Genomic DNA, 19781 nt, shown 5'->3' with positions numbered 1-19781 from the left:
GATTCTTTACCAGCCGAGCCACCAGAGAAGCCCAAGAATACTGGAGTGGGTAGCCTATCCCTTCTCCAGGGGATCTTCCCGAACCAGGTTCTCCTGCATTGCAGGCCAATTATTTACCAACTTCCCATGTAGCTCAGTCAGTAAAGCATCTGCCAGCAATGCAGGAGACCTGGGTTCAATTTTTGGGTCGGGAAGATCCCCTGGAGAAGAAAATGGCAACCCACTCCAGTATTCTTGCCTGGAGAATCCCATGGACAGAGGACCCTGGCAGGGTGCAGTTCATGGGATGGCAAGAGTTGGATACAACTTAGCGCTATTTTTTCTTTACCAACTGAGCTATCGGGGAAGCCAGTGGCCAGTCAGTCGCTTTTTTGTATATATCAAGGTTAAACTTCCAGTGAGCTATCTATCTAAATTTTTTTTCCAGTTGTTGCAGAGTATTGTAAGATTTCCAAATTATTCACAAAATAAACCAGTTAGAGATAGCTAACCCAAAAAGATAAGATGCAAATGAGCCAAAGTATGAATGCAGCTTGGTTCAGAGCCTCAGAGTTAGCACTTCGGGAAGTACACAATTGAAAGGAGGAAACTACAGCCAGGAAAGATGATCTGAACTTTTTTAGGTGGTTCCTACAAGCCTAGGGAGAGGCTGAGGGTTCGTTAGAGAGCAGGAAAGAGAAGCAGGGTAGTGCAATGCCAGAGGCATGTCCAACAAGCAACGCTGGAATTGAGAAATGGCTCTCCCGTCTAGTGGTCACGTTGTCACTGGTCTTTAGTGAAGATGGTTTCCGCTGAGCCTTGTGGTAGGAACAAAACTGCCAAAGCAAAGTCACTTAAGAAATATTCTGTGTAGCCTTCTCATTCCAAGTTTGGCAGTAGGAGGGGTGGGAGAGTAGCTAACAGGGTCTGTGACATCTCACGTGACTGCTGAGGATGCCTGTGAAAAACTCTGTGAGAAGTGCTAAGATAATGCCAGAAGTGACTGTTATTCTTCAGAATAAAGCTTGGAGGGTCAAATTTTCTGTTTATTGAGAATTGTCAAAGTTAGGCTCTGACTGTCATTTATCACCTCTCTACTCATCCATCAGCCAACTACAGAACATCCCTGTTGGTGTCATCTGTCACAGGGAGGGAAGAAAGGCTGAGCGTCAGGACAGGGGTACCCCTGGTGTCTAAGCCACTTTGCAAATCACTGGTGCCCAGTATTTGTTTTCATGAGGGCCAACTGAACTTTTTTGTTTTCTTCATTCAAGTTGAGCGAGATACTCAAATTTGGTTTGGATAAACTGCTGTCCTCAGAGGGGAGCACCATGGATGAAATAGACCTGGAGTCTATCCTGGGAGAAACAGAAGATGGCCATTGGGTCTCTGATGCCCTGCCTACTACAGCAGAAGAAGGAAGCAGAGAGCCAGAGGAAGGAAGTAAGTGGGGGGTGAGAACACAGCTAATGGCCTGGCCACCCCAAGCTAGAGCAGGAGATGGGTCCCCATTTCTGTTTCTGTAGTATTTGGATTTCTGATTTGAAATGTTTTTTCCCACGTGGTAGCTTTGTAAGGATGTTCCTTGATGTCTTAGGGTTATTTTGTAATGAATTTATTTGTCTGTACCAGTGGCAACACAAATTTAGTGTGGAATGGGGTGAGAGGTCTGCTAGTCTTATTACTAAGCTTCTTGATTCGAGAGTACTTTATTCCATTCATGCAGAGAAGGGCAGTTTCTTTACCCGATGCTGCTTCATTTTTTTGAGTGGAGAGTAGGCTGGCATGACTTCTCGTTTTGTGATTCTTTTTCGTTTCCATAGGACCTTGAATTTCCATCACCTGCTTCATTCTTTCCCTTTGCCACCAAACTGTCAAGGCACGACCTCTAGAAGCAGTGCCTTCCCAAATTGCTAGCTTCAAGTACTTTCTAGTCTCTTCCTGTCAGTTCCTTAGCAGTTACTTCTCTGATCTTTCTGGTTGCAGACCTTTCCTCATTATTTTTCCACTTGGAGTGTGTCCTCCTCATGGGGGACAAAGTTGATCTGTGTCTGATGTTAGAACCCTGCCGCCTCTTTTCCGTGCAGTCTCTGCCTGACTCCACTGTGGACATGGGAGCGAATTCAGCTCATTTGGGATGTTCATTTCTCTACCTTCCTGCAGATTGAGGTTTGTAGTACTCTCCGACTCCTAGCTTCTTAGAAGGTGTGGGTTCAGGGTGGCTTTGTTGTCCTTGTTATTCCCTATGGTTTTTATAGGATGTTTGGGAAGATCAGAATGTAGACAGCTGGCATTATTCTCTAAGACACTGCTCTTTAACTTTTCTCGTTGTTTAGCTTTTACATTTTTGAATATTAGTATCCCATTTATTCTCTGCTTGTTGTTTTAATTGTCTTGTTCTGTTTGCAGGAATAGAATATCCTCTCTGAGGACTTTTATTACAGCTTTTTAAAAAAGTATTCCTTTACGCCCCGTGTTGTGTATTTGTCTTGTCCTTGTTGGTAGTTTCTCTGAAATATCTGGTATGCCCTGGCTATCTGTTCATGTATGCAGGTGAAATGCAGAGCTGATGGTCAGGTCTGGCCTGAGCAGGTATGTGGATTTCTGGGTCTTATTCCAGCATCACTGGTTGGTGAGCTGGCATTCCTGCTGAAGGGGCCCTCCCAGATGTCTGTATTTGGAGTCTTTTCTCTGGGCAGCTCCATTTCTCCAAAGACGAATCCTTTAATATCTTTCTGGAAGAGATGAATAGGGTCTGGAGTAACCTGTTTGCTCGGAGAAGGCAATGGCACCCCACTCCAGTACTCTTGCCTGGAGAATCCCATGGACGGAGGAGCCTGGTGGGCTGCATTCCATGGGGTCGCTAAGAGTCAGACACAACTGAGCGACTTCACTTCCACTTTTCACTTTCATGCACTGGAGAAGGAAATGGCAACCCACTCCAGTGTTCTTGCCTGGAGAATCCCAGGGACAGGGGAGCCTGGTGGGCTGCCGTCTATGGGGTCGCACAGAGTCAGACATGACTGAAGCGACTTAGCAGCAGCAGCAGCAGCAGCAGCCTGTTTGCTCAGATTGAGGAGACAACATGAATGAAGGGGTTCAGGGTGCTCCTGCTACTTTTTTTTTTTTTAATTGGAGTATAGTTGCTTTACAGTGTTGTGTTAGTAGGGTGAAGCAAATCAGCCACATGTATACATATATCACCTCTTTTTAAGATTTCCTTCCCATTTACGTCACTGTATACGTTCCCTGTATTACACAGTCAGTTTTCATTAGTTATCTAAATATTTTATATGTAGTGGTGTATATATGTCAATCCCAATCCATCCCACCACCACCCCCTTACCCCTTGGTATCCATATGTTTTTTTTCTACATCTCTGTCTCTATTTCTGCTTTGCAAATACATATTATCTAGGCCTTTTTCTAGATTCCACATACATGTGTTGTGTGTGCTGAGTCACAACCCCATGGATTATAGCCCGCCAGGCTCCTGTCCATGGAATTTCCAGGCAAGAATACTGGAGTGGATTGCCATTTCCTTCTCCAGGGGATCTTCCTGACCCAGGGATCGAGCCTATGCCTTTTGCGTCTCCTGCCTTGGAAGAGAGATTCTTTACCACTGTGCTTCCTAGAATCATATATGCATTAATGTACAATATTTCTTTTAGCTTCTGTTACTTGGTGTGCAGACTTTCTCTCAGTTATCCCTCCCTGCGGTTCCTTGTCTGTGGAAGTTCTGAGCTTTTGGAGGATTGAAAGGGTCTCTGTTCTCATAATCATCCCTTGACCAGGCACCTGTATTTTGCTTCCACTGTTCTTTTAATTCTGTTATCCTTTGAGCCACTTAAAATTTTCTAAAAAGTTGTTGAGCTTTTTGTCCACTGTCATCTTATATATCTTTTAAAAATCCCTTTACTGCCATGTAGGTTTTAGGTGGGAGGAGAAATAGATGTATGTTTTTAAGTTGCATTTTTATTACATTAAGTACTGAAGCCTGCACTCATCTAGATTAATTTCAGCTTATTTTGCTAATATTTAGTAGAACAAAGTAAAATTGCACTGTTTTCCAGAAAGATAATTATATTTTTCAGTCAGCCCAACTGCCAAAAAAAATTATATATATTTTTTCAGGCAGTCCAGCTGCCAGGAAAGATTTCCCAGTTGTATTAAAATTTGGAGTTTTGTCTTTGATCAGTGAGTACAGGTCTAGTCTGCGGTAGGTGGTTCCATTGGCAGGGTATAGATGAGTGCCCATGCCTGTGGTCTCCAACCTTCTCTTGGCTGCAGAGTGAAGACAGAGCATGGTTAAAAGAATAGAGATGAGCATGAAAGACTCATAACTATAGCATCCCCTACGAAAGTTAAAAAACAGGATGGCTTTTATCTTGAATGCCAGGGTCTTTTTTTAAAGCACGTTTGTAAGTTGAGAATCGTATTTGCCTCTTCTTGGCTCTTTTTTTTTCCTACTTGTTGATAGAGCAGTTCATTGAAAGCCCCCTGCTGATTTAATTAGTAAATGCCAATTAGAATTACAGCTGGTTGGGTTTGGGTACAAGTGTGAAGCAGTTGATCTCTTGAGAATGAAAATGTTTTGCTTCTGTGTTCTCTAGGGAAAAACATACTTATATTCATAGCTGATTTTATAATGCTGTGAAAATACATTCTTTGGTAACGTGTGCTGTTAAATATGCTTCAATTTAGAATCGTTGTCTTACCTCTCTCTGGTTACTAGGCTTGGCTTGTTATGACTTCTAGCATGTGATTCACGATGTTGGCAGATTACCCAACCTCTTTGAGCCTTTGTGTCCTCATCTGTAAAGTGGTGCTAGTAGTGTATACTTTACCTTTTTACACAGTTGCAAAAATCAGATGTGATTATAAATGTAAAGGTGCTCTGATAGCACAAACTGCTATTCAAGTTCACAGTATCACCATTCGTGTTATTACTGTAGTTACTATTTGCTGGCCTGTTATCTTTCCATCCTTCTATAGACACAGTTGTATACCGAAAAGAGCACATTGACAGCAGACTCAGAGAATCCTGTCTTCTTCACTTATTAGCAATTTAAACTGGGGAGGCGCTTAACTCTCTGAACCTCAGGGTTGTTTTTTTGTAATTTTATTTATTTTTGGTTGTGCTGGGTCATTGTTGCTGAACAGGCTTTTCTCCAGTTGTGGCAAGCGAGGGCTACTCTCTGATTCTGGACTAAGGATCAAAGCTGTGTCTCCTGCTTTGGCAGGTGGATTCTTTACCATGGAGCCCCCAGGGAAGCCCTCAATTTTCTCTTTTTCTTGGTTAATCATACCAAGACTGTGGCGAGGCTCATGAAGATGCTTCATGAGTTCTACAAAGAAAGTTGTAAATCTAAGGGATTATTTTTGTGGTTATTAAAAGTCTGTTTGTAATTTAAAAAAAATATGCTGTTGGTTACCCTTAGTTAGGCGATCTTAATATCAGTGAGATTTGTGCTGGGGAGTAGTGTGGAATGAATGAGTGATGAGTGATCCAGGACTTGGCAGGCATCAAACTGAGACTTACAGACCACCTGAAGATGGACCAAAAGGGCTTTAACCATGCTTGCTCCTTTAAAAAGTAAATATATGAAATCCCCAAGTGGATCCCAAATCCGTCAGCATTAGTGGGATGGGAATCCAGTACCTTCATCACAAGCTATTCTTGGCCCATTTAGAATACATACCATTCTCTTGTTTACCCTCCTTATTGCTTTGGCTAGAATCAATCTAGTTTTCTTTAGTATCTAACATATCTCTCTGTGTTTTATGTTTTTAGAAAACCACATGTACTTATTTGAAGGTAAAGATTATTCTAAGGAGCCTAGTAAAGAAGACAGAGAATCATTTGAGCAACTGGTGAATCTTCAGAAAACCCTTTTGGAGAAGACTAGTCAAGAGGGCCGGTTACTCCGAAATAAAGGCAGTGTAAGAACTGTTAATTTATGTGAGGATAAATTCTTCCAAAGTTTCAACAAAAATGAACAGAAAGTGATGCTGAGAATGATTTGTTAAGAAATAAGAATGTAACTATTTGTTGGAAAAAAAGTATAAGAAGATGGCCTAAAAATAATAACAAGGAGGTTATATTTTACCATTTAATGCAGGTGATAGTAAGCCACCCTTGAAGGGATCACTGTCTTACATCAAAATACCATACCCTGCTGCTGACAGTCATGACCCTATGTCATTAAGGATGGATGGCAATCATAAACAATGTTTGTAATGTCCATAGCATTTGGCAGTTAGTCTGGATACATTAAATGCTGGTTATTGTTAAGGTGATCATGATGTTGGAATATTGTGTTTAAGACTGAATGATAAAATACATTAAGGAATATTTCTATTAAAATTAGTTAAACCTAAGTCGGCATTTCAATTAAAAAACAAGTTATTTTCTGAAGTACCTTATTCCTAATGAGATTAATCAAAATGACATATTGCTATACTGACATGCCAGTGCTTTGGTTGAGTTTAGAGCATAGTATCCTGGTTACCATGCCTACCAGATGTGTAAACTGAAGTATCTTGCCAGCACTTCCCACCACCCATGGTGAAATATTGAGCACATTGATCAAGGTGATGAATGAGACTCATGAAGGAACAGGTAGACCCCAGTTCCCTGGTTATGAGCTTGTTCTTCCTGCAGGTTCCCATCCCAGGCCTTGTGGAGGGGTCCACCAAAAGGAAGCGGATTCTGAGCCCAGAAGAACTGGAAGACAGAAGGAAGAAAAGACAAGAAGCAGCGGCCAAGAGAAAGAGACTGTTAGAGGAGAAGAGGAAGAAGAAGGAAGAAGCAGAACATAAGAAAAAGTACGTGTGTGTTATTTGATGGTATTATTAATATAACTGAAGGTCACAGTTGGTAAAGGGATCATTACTGCATAGTGAGCCCACTGTCAAACATCACTTTAAAACTGCAGGAAGTGTCTGTAATGCTGGTAGTTCCCACTGGTAATAGAATACTTTTATAAAGATTAAACTTTCACCTTAGCAGTCCATCTACTTAAGAGAACAGTCCCAAGTGCCTCAGGCAGAGAAGATGCATTCAGCTGAAGCGAGAACATTTTAGGACTTGATTGCAGCTGTCTGACAAGAGTAGTTTACTTGAACAGTCCCTTTTAGTCACATGTTCTTAAAAACAGTGACATCTGGTGGCTGCTCATTTTTGAAGTGTAGTCAGGAGGCAGTTAGGCTAATCAGTAAGGCTTCTTGTTTATTTACAAACAGGCAGAAGGAAAAGGGTGAGTTTCTAATTGCATCTCCCCTTGGTACTCACCGTTTGTGAATCGCAGCCCAGGATGTGCTTCGAGGGAAATGGTGATAGGCCCAGTTAATTCCTCTCCCCTCTGGTTTCTCAAAGGATGGCCTGGTGGGAGTCCAACAATTACCAGTCTTTCTGCCTGCCTTCTGAGGAGAGCGAACCAGAGGACGGGGAAGATGAGAGCTCTGCCCAACTGGAGTATGAGGACCCAGACTCAACCTCCATCAAGTATGTCAGCGGTGACGTCACCCACCCCCAGGCTGGGGCGGAGGATGCTGTCATTGTGCACTGCGTAGGTAGGTAGGAGTGGTGGGGCCTCAATCCTTAAGGTGCCAAGAACTGGGGAAGGAAGACAAGCCAGAACCCTGTCTTAGGGGTGCTTAATGGGCTTAGGGCAGTCTTGTGTGGTCAAAAAGAGTGTGAACTTTAGAACCAGGAGACTAGTGTTGCCCAACCAGGTAAAGAAGAAAGGTAAGAGCCGAATCCAACTTCTCCAGGCCTCAGCTCCCTTATCTGTGTCATGGGATAATACCTGCCTTGTTCCCTGCACAAACTTTTTTAAGAGAGCACACAGAGGCTACATCTATAAGCCAAATGAATCCTTTGAGAAAAAACAGAACTCTAAACATGTTCTTCCCTCATGACCTTTGCACTTTTTTTTTTCCAGGCAAGTTCCTCTTCCGGGAATGCTCTTTCCCCACTTAGCCACATCAAGCTTTGTTCAGATGTCTACATCTCAGAGAGAGGTCTCCCCTGACTTCCCACACCCCGTACTCACCCCTGTTTTTCTCTATTTACTTTCTTACCTTATTTTACTTGATGACACATCACCAAGTGCCATATTATGTATGTATTTGCTTGTTTGTTTCATTGAACGAACAAACAATGAAACAAGCAAATACATACATAATGTATCATGTGGTGTTTCATTGAACTGGGTTTCCCTGGTGGCCCAGACTGTAAAGAATCTACCTGGAATGCAGGAGACTTGGGTTCAATCCCTGGGTCAGGAAGATCCCCTGGAATAGGAAATGGCAACCCATTCTAGTATTCTTGCCTGAAGAATTCCATGGACAGAGGATCCTGATGGGCTACAGTCCAAGAGACTGCAAAGAGTTGGACACGACTACGTGACTAACACTTTTGTTTTCACACTTTCACTGAACTAGAAAATAAAACTTTATGGGAACAGTGATTTCCCCCCTCCCCCCACTGGTGTAACCCTAGAGCGTAAAACAGTTCTTGACATGTAATACTGACAAATATTTATAGTATGATCGAATGAATGACTGAATACAGAGTATTAACCAGCTGTGTTAGTACCAGCTTGAATAAGTCATTTAACCTTTCCACTTTCTTACCTATGAAATGGGAGCTGTAAGCTGTTGTAAACTGTTGTATTATCAATGCTTCAACTCTTTCTGGTTTTACATCTACTCTACATCCTTCCTTAGTCATCTTCCAGGAATTACAGAAGGACTACAGAGCTTCTGCTCTTTCAGAACACTGATTCTTTTGATGCTTTTCTATTATGATGGCCAGGTATACTCCAGAAGACCTAAGCATACTTGACAAGTCCAATGTGTAATATCCTTGGAGGTTAGATAGTTGTTTTTGCCCTTTGAAAAATCAAGTATACTTGGCATACCTTTTTTTTTTTTTTTTAAATTGTGGACTTGATTTTGCCTTCTATAGAAGAAAATCTTCTCTTTCTCCTATCAGATGACTCTGGTCGCTGGGGCAGAGGTGGTTTATTCACAGCTCTGGAAACAAGATCTGCTGAGCCAAGAAAAAGATATGAGTTGGCTGGGAAAATGAAAGGTAAGGAGCAATGCAGAGAGAAGGGTTAAGGATGGAATAAGAGGGAGAGGACATTAGGTGCGTTAAAAAGCACTAGATGAGGAGTCAGAAGAGCTAGTTGGAGTCTGAATTCTGTCATTAGTTAAAGCTAGTTGATACATGACTTTGAGGCAATCCCTTCCCCCTCCCTGTACCTGTCTTCTCATTTGTAATTTGAAAATAATACTTTTTCCATCCACCTCATGGGACTATAATGAGGATAATGAACGTGTAAGTATTTTGATAAATGTCAATTGCTGCATGCATGTTGAAGTATTGGCTTGAAGTTCATTTCACTGTTTACCCAGTTCACACTCTCTTCTTGAGGGAATATCTCCTGGAACTGTCAGACACCTGTGGGAGAGAAATCAGATATACCATTGAAGGGCTAACAGGAGCTGGGTGCTGAGAGGAAGGAGGTTGTTTTATGAAGTTAGCACAGACTGGGGTGTAACACTCCCTGGAGACGGAAGCAGAGCTGTCTGGGGAAACTTGAAGGCTGAATGGTGTTCTCTCGGCAGAGAGAAGGGGCCAAACACCTCCTTTTTATGTGTGAAATCACAAAGTGGCAAGAGGAGTAAAATGATTATTGTGATTATTTCCTGTGGAACTTGAGAGGTTAAAGGGTCTTGTCCAATAGAGAAGAGCTCTTCAGATTTCTTCAAAATTGGTTTTTTTGCTCACTTCTTTAACGTAGAAAGGGATGTAAGGACTTGGAGTGAATGGTCTTTCTGCTAAAATGCATTACAGGGCTTAATATGTGTTGCTATAATTAACCCAATCTAGATACTGACTGGGCAGTTTGAAAAGGAGAGAATTCAGGGGAGGTTGGAGCTAGAGATACAGACTGAGGAGTCTCCATTTGGATCCTTGTTTAAAACCGTGAGGGAGAGAGGATGGAGAAATGGGAGGGCAGAGAACAGAACAGAGAACACACCTCCATTTAGGAGAAGAGGGAAGAAGGAATTGTCAGGAAAATAAGAGAACCTTGACAATGTAGTGTTTTGGGGTACAAGGGAGGAGAGGTGTCAAGAAGTGGTCTGTAGTGTCAGACACTGAAGTGAGGATGAGCACTGGGAAAAGGCCACTGGATTTTCCCCCCAAAGGCAGTCACATCACCTTGGAGCATTTTGAAGAAAGTGTGGAAAGTAAAACCTGGCTGCATAGAGTTAAGGTGTAAGTGGTCAGTAAGGAAACAGATGGGAGTGTGCACTCTTTTCTGAAGGAGGACTGGAATAGGGTATAGCAGGGTAGATGAAATGTGGGTTTGAATTACCAGGAAGGGCTTGATGGAAGTGGTGAAAGTTACCTTGGGCCTGGAAGGATGGGTTGAGATTAAATAGGTGGAGAGAAAGTGTAGGAGAGTCCATAACCATATCTCATTCTTCTTGGTATCTCCTGTAACCCCACCATTCCCAGTATGGGGTATTGAATGACCCAGGTAGTTGCACAGTGAATATTTTAGGGGAATGGTGTGCAGGCCAGACAGACTGGAGTAGAAAGTTTAGGCTGAGGAGTAAAGTTAGGTTTTAAAGAAGAGAGGTTTGGGCCACATTATAGAAGACTGCACATAATTTATGGCTTGTCCAGGGAGATGGCATTCTAAGGCAGGACGTTATCCAATGGCTAGACATGGGAGATTTGGGTAGAAGAATGACATAGCAGAGCAAATATTGGATTGGCCAAAAAGTTTGTTCAGGTTTTTCTATATCATCATATGGGAAAAACCTGAACAACTTTTTTGGCCAGCCCAGTATTTTAGAGTGACTTAAAAAGATTGGGGTATGCAGGATGGATTGAGAGGAAAATAGGTTCAAACTGAAATATGCAAGGCCTAGAATTAACACATTTCTGTAGAGAATTTGATTTGGATGAGATAGGAAAATATACAAATACAAATATGTATAGTAGAATACAGTATTTGAATAATTTAAAACAAACATCAGACTCTTCTAAAGGAATTTTAAGTTCATAGTGACCCACCCCCTCCCAGCCCAGATACTTCTGGGTTTTACGTTCACTCTCCAGTGCCTACAGGAATACTTCGTAGGCAATGTTTGAGGAGTAGAAGAGCATAAAAATTGAAGTAGAAGAGCATAAAAATTCAGGAGTGAAGGGGGTGACATGGTAGCAAAAGACATTCCTGCTTTTAATCCCTCTTTTTCACCCCACGGATTAGACATCCCCACCTGAACAAAAGTGCCTTGGTGGGTCTTCTAAAAGACTCCAAGTGGAGTCTCACCCACCACTGTAACTGGTAAGACACAGATAAATCTCCATACAGGCAAGAACCAGCAGAGCCTGTGAAACTGCCTAGACCCCTCTCACTGCAGTAGGGCGAAAAACAGGTGAGTGCTGCCCTCACAGGTACTCACACATGGAACTTGCTGAAGTCCATCCTTCCTGAAGGGAGATCTGGCACATCATTGGAGAAAAGAGAAAAATATGAGTTTGCTTGCAGCATAGGTGGTAAGGGAAATTTTCCCAGCCCCAGCCCTGGCCCGCCAAGGAAAACACTGCGAGGGCTGATTTTTCTGGCAGCTACCATCACCAGGTGGAACGCAGCTGGAAAAACCTGTTTCTCTCTGCCAGCATCTGGAGTACTAAGGTAGTAGCTCCCCACCTGGGCAGAGGAAGGATATTGGGAAAGAGGCAGATAAGAATTTCAAATGATGTCAAAGACACGTGCTCAGTAGAAAGTTCATGCACAAGTACCTGAAAATTTCCCTGCAGGTGTGTGGCAATCCCAGCACGCTAAGTGTTAAACCCACACCTTCCCTCAGTTCTGATGTCAGCTCCCTGTGCAGGCTCCCTGGTGTATCCATGAAAGTGAACTCTGGTAGACCAGGATCCTACTCAAAACAGGTCATGTTGGCAAGCAAGGAAAAAACCACAGACTTGAGCTATAGCTCCACCTTCTGGGAAAAAAGGTATCCAGCCAGCCTGGTGAATTGTAAAAATCAGAGAATACACAAAAGCTGAAAAATTTGGCCACAAGACAGAGCAAGAAGAGTGGAACACAAACATACAAGAAAAACTGAGATGATACCAATACTATATAACATAATACCCTGTCTGCTGCTAAAGGTAATGAGCACTGAGTTAAGGAGATATCTGCTACTTCAAATGCAAAAGCACCAGAGCATAAGTACCAGGAATATGAAATCAGGAAATATGGCATCACAGAAAGAAAATGACAGTTCTCTAGCAGCCATGCTCAAAGGCACAGAATATTGTGATCTAACTGACAAAAAATTCAGAATAGCAGTTATGAAGAAACTCAGTGAATTATAAAAAGACTCAGAAAAGCAACTCAATAAATTCAAGAATAAAATATGTTAACATAGTGACTTCTTTTCAAAGAGATTGAAATTTTAAAAACCCAAACATGGAGAAGAAAATGGCAACCCACTCCAGTATTCTTGCCAGGAGAATCCCATGATGGGAGGAGCCTGGTAGGCTACAGTCCGTAGAGTCGCAAAGAGTCGGACATAACTGAGCGACTTCACTTTCACTTTATCTATTAATACTCCATCAAATGATCAAAATGCCCATTCTTTTCAAATATATACATTCAGCAAGATGAATCATATTCTGGGTCATTAAAAAATTCTCATTAAATTAAAAATGAATGAAATCACAAAGTATGTTCTTTAACAGCAATAAAATTAAAGTAGAATTCAACCATAGATATCTAGAAAATCTCTAAATATTTGAAAATTAAACAATACTTTTCTCAATTATCTACAGGTCAAAGAAAAAGGTCATAAGAGAAATTAAAAATTATTTTGAACTGAATGGTAGTGGTTATATGACTATGTGTATGTGACAAACTTGCACACTTAAAATTGATTAATTTTGCTATACATAAATTAATGGAAATTTAAAAATTCTGAAAAGACAGATTTACAGAGGAAAAATAAAATAAAAACCCAAACAAATTGTAGAGCTGAAGAAGTCAGTGGATGAGATGAAGAATACAATAGAGAACAAGGTAGGCTTCTCAGGTAGTGCAGTGCTAAAGAATCCACCTGCCAGTGCAGAAGATGCAAGAGACGTGGGTTCAATCCCTGGGTTGGGAAGATTCTCTGGAGTAGGAAACGACAATCCATTCTAGTATTCTTGCCCAGAAAATCCCATGGACAGAGGAGCCTGGTGGGCGAACATCCATGAGGTCACAAAGAGTCAGACATGACTGAGCATGCATGTATAGCAGGGGAGACCATATGGAAGAAAGAATAAGTGACTTGTGGGAGATAGGAATTTTAAAATAACAAATTTAAAGAGAGTGAAGTAAGCCTGTGTAAGCTATGAGACTGAATCAAGAAAACACAAATCAGAGTAATTAGGCTTCTAGAAGGAGAAGGGGAAAAGAGTTTAAGAAATAGTAGCTGAGAACTTTCCCAACCTAGGGAAAGACAAAACATGCATGTCCATGAAGCTAATAGGTCACCCTGTTATCTCAATGCTAAAAGACCTTCTCCAAGACTTTCATTGATAAAAAGTCTTAAAGGAAGCTAGGGAAAAAAAGAATGTAATGTACAAAGGAACCCCTATTTGATTATCAGCAGATTTCTTAGCAGAAAGAGGTCCTGAGAGTAGAATGACATATTTGAAGTGTTGAAAGATCAAAATTGCCAACCAAGAATACTTTATACAGCAAAGTTATCTTTCAGCTATGAAGGAGAAATAAAGGCTTTCCCAGCAAACAAAAGCTGAGGGAGTTCACCACCACTAGACTTGCTTTGCAAGAAATGCTGAAAGGAGTTCTTCAAGTCAAAATGAAAAGGCACTAATTAGTGATATGAGCACATGTCAAAGTATACAACACACTGGTAAAGGTAAAATATGTACAGTAAGATTTAGAAAACCAACTTGGTGTTAAGATGGTGTGTGAACCAGTCAATTATAATATAAAGCTTAAAGGAAAATAGTAAAAGTAACTACAGCTACTATAAATTGCTAATGAATACACAACATACTAAGAGGTAAATTGTGACATGCATAATATAAAAGGGAGGAGTAAAAGGGTGGAGCTTTTATAGGCAATTGGTTATAAGTTGCTGTCCTCCTAAAATACACTGTTCTATCTATAAAATGTTTCATGTAAAGCCCCATAGTAACCACAAAGTAAAAACCTAGATCAGATCCACAAAAAACAAAAGGGAACCAGAGCATACCACCATAGAAAATAATCTATTTACAAAGGTAGGCAGAAGCAGAGGGAAAAAGAAACAGTGGAATTACAAAACAACTGGAATGTACACAGTGGCATTAGTAAGTCCTTACATATAATTACTTTAAATGTAAATTGTTCGAATTTATCAGTCAAAAGGCACAGAGTGTCTAGATGGATAAAAACAAGACCCAATTATATATCTCAAAGGGATGGAAAAATATATTCCATGCAAGTAGAAACCAAAAGAAAGCAGAAGTAGTTATATTTGTATTACACGAAATAGACTCGAAGCCAAAAATGGTAATGAGACAAAGAAGGTCGCTATATAATGATAAAGGGATCAATTCATCAAGAAGTTGTAACAAGTGTAAATATATGTGCACCCAACATTGGTGCACCTAAATGTATTAAGCAAATATTAATACATATGAGGGGAGAAGTAGACAATATAGTAATAATAGGGGACTTCAGTACCCCACTCTCAGCAGTACATAAATCATCCAGACAGAAAATGAACAAGGAAATGATGGCTTGAACCAAACAGTAGACCAAATGGACCTAACAAGCATCTATAGAACTTTCTATCCAACAACAGTAGAATATATATTCTTCTAAATGCACATGGAACGTTTTCAAGAATAGATCATATGATAGGGCAAAAAACAGGTCTTAGCAAAATAAGATAATTGAAATCATACCAAGTAATCTTTTCTGCTCACAATGGCATGAAACTAGAAATAAAATGAGGAAAACTGGAAAATCTGTAAGATGTGGAAACTAAACAGTATACTCCTGAACAATGGTCAAAGAATAAACCTAAAAGGAAAGCAAAGAATATCTCAAAAAAAATATGGAAACACAACACCCCAAAACCTATGGGGCCCTGCAGAAACAGTTCTAAGAGGGAGGCTTACAGCAATAAATGCAAATATTAAGAAACTAGAAAGATCACAAATAATCACCCTAACTTTAGCCTTTAAGGAACTAGAAAAGAGGAACAAATTAAGCCCAAAGTTAGCAGGAAGGAAATCAAGTTCAGAGGAGAAATAAATGAAATAGAGACAGAAAAAAAACAATAGAAAAGATTAACAGAACTAAGAATTTTTCAAAAAGATAAAATTGATAAATCTTTAGTGAGAATAAAAAAGAGAAGACCCAAATAAAACCAGAAAAGAAATTATAAGTGACCCTATAGGAATACATAGAATCATAAGAGACTACTATGGATGATCATACACCAACAAACTAGATAACCTGGAAGAATTGGATAAGTTTATAGAATCTGCAAACTGTCAAGACTGAGCCAGTAAGAACTAGAGAATCTGAACAGACCAGTGATGAGCAAAGAGATTGACTCAGTAATTAAAAACCTCCCAACACAGGAAATTTCAGGACCAGATGGCTTCACTGGCAGATTCTACCAAACATTTCAAGAAGAATCAACGCCAGTCCTTCTCAAACTCTTCCAAAAAATTGAAGAGAAGGGAACCTTTCCAAACTCATTCTACAAGGCCAGTTTCACCCTGGTAGCAAAGCCAGATGACACTACAAGAAAACAAAACTATAGATCAATATCTTTGATAACTTCAATGCAAAAATTCTCAACAAAATATTAGCAGACCTAATTCAGGAACTTATTAAAAGGATTACACACATGACCAAGTAGGAATTATCCCTGGGATGTAGGGATGGTTCAACATAGACAAATCAATAAATGTTATATATCACATTAATAGAATGAAAGATAAAAGTGATCCTCTCAATAGATGTAGAGACAGCATCTGACAGAGTACAAATTTGTGATGACATACCCTCTGCAGATTGGTTACAGAAGGAATATACCTCAGTATGTTTTTTGTTTCGTTGTTCAGTTGCTAGGTTGTGTCCTGGGGCCCACCAGGCTCCTCTTCCATGAGATTCTCCAGGCAAGAATACTGGAGTGGGTTGCCATTTCCTTCTCTAGGGGATCTTCCTGACCCAGGGATCAAACCCCGGTCTCCTGTGCATCTTCTGCATTGCAGGCCGATTCTTTTACCACTGAGCCAAAAGCTATTTACAACAAGCCCACAGCATGCGTTATATTCCACATAGCTGAAAACTTTTCCTCTAATATCAGGAACAAGACAGGGCACCGCTGTTACATACACCTGAGTAGCTTTGGAAAAGGCACAGCATAGGGACGGTTCAGAGTAGCCCTTCCTCAGGAGTCTCATTCTGTAGTGAACTTTATGTTCTTTCTGTTGCTTCTTCTTGTTTTACCTCAGATTTGAGTTTGGGAGGTGTCCTTTTATTTCCTATTGATGATAAAGAGTCAAGAAACGAAGGGCAAGATTTGGTAAGTGAAAAAAACCACATCAATTTATTGGAGCTAAACTTTGACTCCCATCACCTCCTCTGAAAACTGCCCCTGCTCCCACTCAGTAAATGATTGTTCCTCGTAGTTGGCCTTGATTGTGGCCCAGCACCGAGATCGCACCAATGTCCTGTCTGGCATTAAGATGGCAGCCCTAGAAGAGGCCCTGAAGAAGATATTTTTAGCAGCAAAGAAAAGGAAAGGTAAGCCCTTCCATTTGTGCTCAGGAATAGATGAATTTCTGTTTCCAAGCATAGGATGTGACTTTTAAAGGGAGGTGAGAAATGCCAAGATCCCATTCAGTATGTGTGGTGAAGGGAAGCCCCAATATGAGAGCCCACACAAGTAACACTTTCGTCATCTTGTATTCTCAAAGCCCTTTTCCTTTCTTGATCACTTCTGTATCCTCTGTCTCTGGACCACCTGCATCCTCTGGGTATTTGTGTCATGATTTTACAGACGAGGAAGCAGAGGACCAGAAATGAGGTAAACTGGTCACACGCTGTTGGGAAACGCTTTTTATCCTGTCCCTTCTCGGAGAGTCACAGTCTGCATTAGCAGACAGTTCTCTGCCAAAAGACCTGAGTTTAATTTTGTTTCCAAACCCAGCATGTCTCAGAGTTTGTCGAACTGATTGACTTGTTAAAGAATCTTTTAAATTACATCTCAATCATCAATCATATTCTATTCCCATTGTACCTACTTATTACCAGAGCCTGTATGTAGGTCCTCATGTTCTATAGAATTAGTTTTCCCATGTTACAATCACTCCTCATATAATCATATGCTTTGAGTGTCACTCACCAAGATTATATACATTTTATTCATTGGAAACAGCAAAGTGACTCAGAATACACTATCATCTCCTATGTATATCTTATACACATTACTCAATTTAATGAAGACATCATGAACGTTTTTTTTTTTTAACAGCAAGTGTCCATCTTCCACGCATTGGACATGCCACGAAAGGTTTTAACTGGTACGGTACTGAGCGACTTATTCGGAAACACTTGGCCTCAAGAGGCATCCCAACTTACATGTATCCTTTTATTATCCTAATGGTGTGCACTTTCAGCTCAGAAGGGGAAAATGTCTTGCATTTTTCTGATGCCATTTTTTAATCCAAGGCCAAGTCCTCTTCTGCCATGTTTTTCACTCTGCCCCCACTTCAATGAGAAAAAAGTAAGAAGGATTTTCTACCATGTTTATATCCAAGGAGATAAACACACCCCAGCATTTTTATGTACCAACAGCTAAAAGATACATGAAGAGGGGAATTAATTGAACAATTGCCATTTGCCCTCATGTTGAATGTTTCACATCACTTCTCTGGAGATCCTTCAGGTCCACAGGCCAAGGCCTAGTTCTAAGAACTTCACTCTGTTCACTAAAATAAGCAAGCAAGCAAGTGACCTGTTTTATTTCTGAACCAATTCAGTGTATTCTTAAGCAGTGTGAAATTCATTTTGACCATGAGCATATAATCTAGTTTTGCTAGACTAGTATTTTCTTCCAGTGATCTGCTTGCTGTAAGTTAGCATTGTTTGAACCACAATACTGAGTCCAGAATTATTATAAGAAGCTGAATTTACCACGTGCTATACTTATACAGAAACTTCCTCCTTTTACTTAGACAATTACTGAAATTAATTCACTTGGTGGGGGTTTATTTAAATCACTATAAAAACTTAGCACAGAAGTTAGGTTTTATACATTTGCACAATTCAGACAGTATCAGAAGAGTTTTAGTATATCATCATAATTCTACAGTAATAAATGCTAACAATATTGAAAAGATTTATTATATGGTAAAAGGAAATTAAGGAGTACACCTCTGGAGTGATTATTTGAGTAATTACTAAAGAACTAGTAGTTTTAGTACAGTTGATTTTAAAGTGATGTAAAATATCCCTTGACCGCCCTATTCAGCTACTATTTTCCTAGAAGCAAAGCTGCTGTCCTTCATCTACAGGCCTCATCTTCATCCTCAGGACAGCTAGTATCTTAATAATCAGTTCAGCATCAGATCCAGCCTTCAGCAACCAGCTGAAAAAGCTGGGGGAAAAGAAAAGCTAGTTGCTCAAAGCCACTGTGATAGAGTATTTCAACAAGGAATCAGAATCTGGTGGGGCTCTGAGAGACTCTGTTTTCTGAATTCTAATTTTGTTCTCCTGAATGTGTTACTGATGAGTAATACCTGTAATACAGCTATGCAAAAGTTACTTGGGAAAATTCTTTGGCAGTTTGCCAGTGCCCCAGTATGCATAGCTATTTGTATAATAATAAATACCTTTTCTCTCTCTAAAGGTGTCTTTGCTTGTTTTCTCCTCAATCTAGTTTTCGTCCTCTCAGACTGATTTCTTTATGGTGAGAAAGGTAAGTGCATTGAGGAGAAAGGAAGGGAAATAGAACAGGTTGGTTCTGGGGGAAGGAAATGCCTTTAGTCAGTTCATGCCTTGGAAAGATAGGTCTCTAGGGGAAAGACTGAGAAGAGAGGTTGCTGATCCAGACAACCAGAGTCCCTCCTGCCTTCTCTTCATACAGTTCAGCACTCAGATCCAGAGGAACATATGTGGCTTCAGAGAAACCAAGGATCAGCTTTCCCCCTCCCATTAAATTCAGTTCAGCTTCAAGAAATAAGGGCATTGTGGGGACTTCTCTGGTGGTCCACTGGCTAAGACACTGTGCTCCCAATGCAGAGGGCCCGGGTTCAATCTCTGTCAGAGAACCACGTCCCATGTACTACAACTAAGAGTTTATATGCCACAACGAAGGTGGAAGATCTCATGTTCCGCAACTAAGACTTGGCACAGATGAATTTTAAAAAAATAAAAAGAAGGGAATTGTGGAAGTGGCACAAAACTGACAGCAAATGTCAGACTGGGGAGGGCAGAAGGCTGAGAACCACCAGAGAAGGAGTCGGAGGAGGAGACACTGTAGAAGCTGCGACTTTTCACATTTTTATACATGAAGTCTCAGTCTTGGCTGGCTGTCCTCAACCAACCTGGTTTCTGCTGCTTTGAGGCCCTTAATACCTGGGCCTCAGGCCTGGGCCCTTGATTCAGGGAACCTTGCCTCCTGTGGGGGATCTCAGAACTGGGGCCATGACCTTCTAAGAAAAGCAATGCTGTTAGCATCTGGATTGTACTG

At 40.7% G+C, this 19781-nt stretch overlaps 1 protein-coding gene across 3 annotated transcripts in view; it reads left to right on the top strand.

The window, feature by feature from the left end:
- The window catches only part of CHD1L (chromodomain helicase DNA binding protein 1 like), a 59923-nt gene extending 40986 nt beyond the window's left edge, over positions 1 to 18937 (top strand). For all 3 annotated transcript variants that reach the window (XM_065905705.1, XM_065905698.1, XM_065905714.1), the window contains 9 exons: positions 1254 to 1422; positions 5773 to 5921; positions 6643 to 6806; positions 7357 to 7553; positions 8980 to 9078; positions 16540 to 16610; positions 16717 to 16831; positions 17562 to 17670; positions 18561 to 18937. In XM_065905705.1, coding sequence (XP_065761777.1) covers positions 1254 to 1422; positions 5773 to 5921; positions 6643 to 6806; positions 7357 to 7553; positions 8980 to 9078; positions 16540 to 16610; positions 16717 to 16831; positions 17562 to 17670; positions 18561 to 18639 — 1152 coding nt within the window. In that variant the 3' untranslated portion in view covers positions 18640 to 18937. The remainder of the gene's footprint in view (positions 1 to 1253; positions 1423 to 5772; positions 5922 to 6642; positions 6807 to 7356; positions 7554 to 8979; positions 9079 to 16539; positions 16611 to 16716; positions 16832 to 17561; positions 17671 to 18560) is intronic.
- The last annotated feature ends 844 nt before the right edge of the window (positions 18938 to 19781 follow it).

This window comes from Muntiacus reevesi, chromosome 1 (genome assembly GCF_963930625.1).
Source record: "Muntiacus reevesi chromosome 1, mMunRee1.1, whole genome shotgun sequence".
Taxonomy (NCBI): Eukaryota; Metazoa; Chordata; class Mammalia; order Artiodactyla; family Cervidae; genus Muntiacus; species Muntiacus reevesi.
This window is presented reverse-complemented; position numbering and strand designations above follow the sequence as displayed.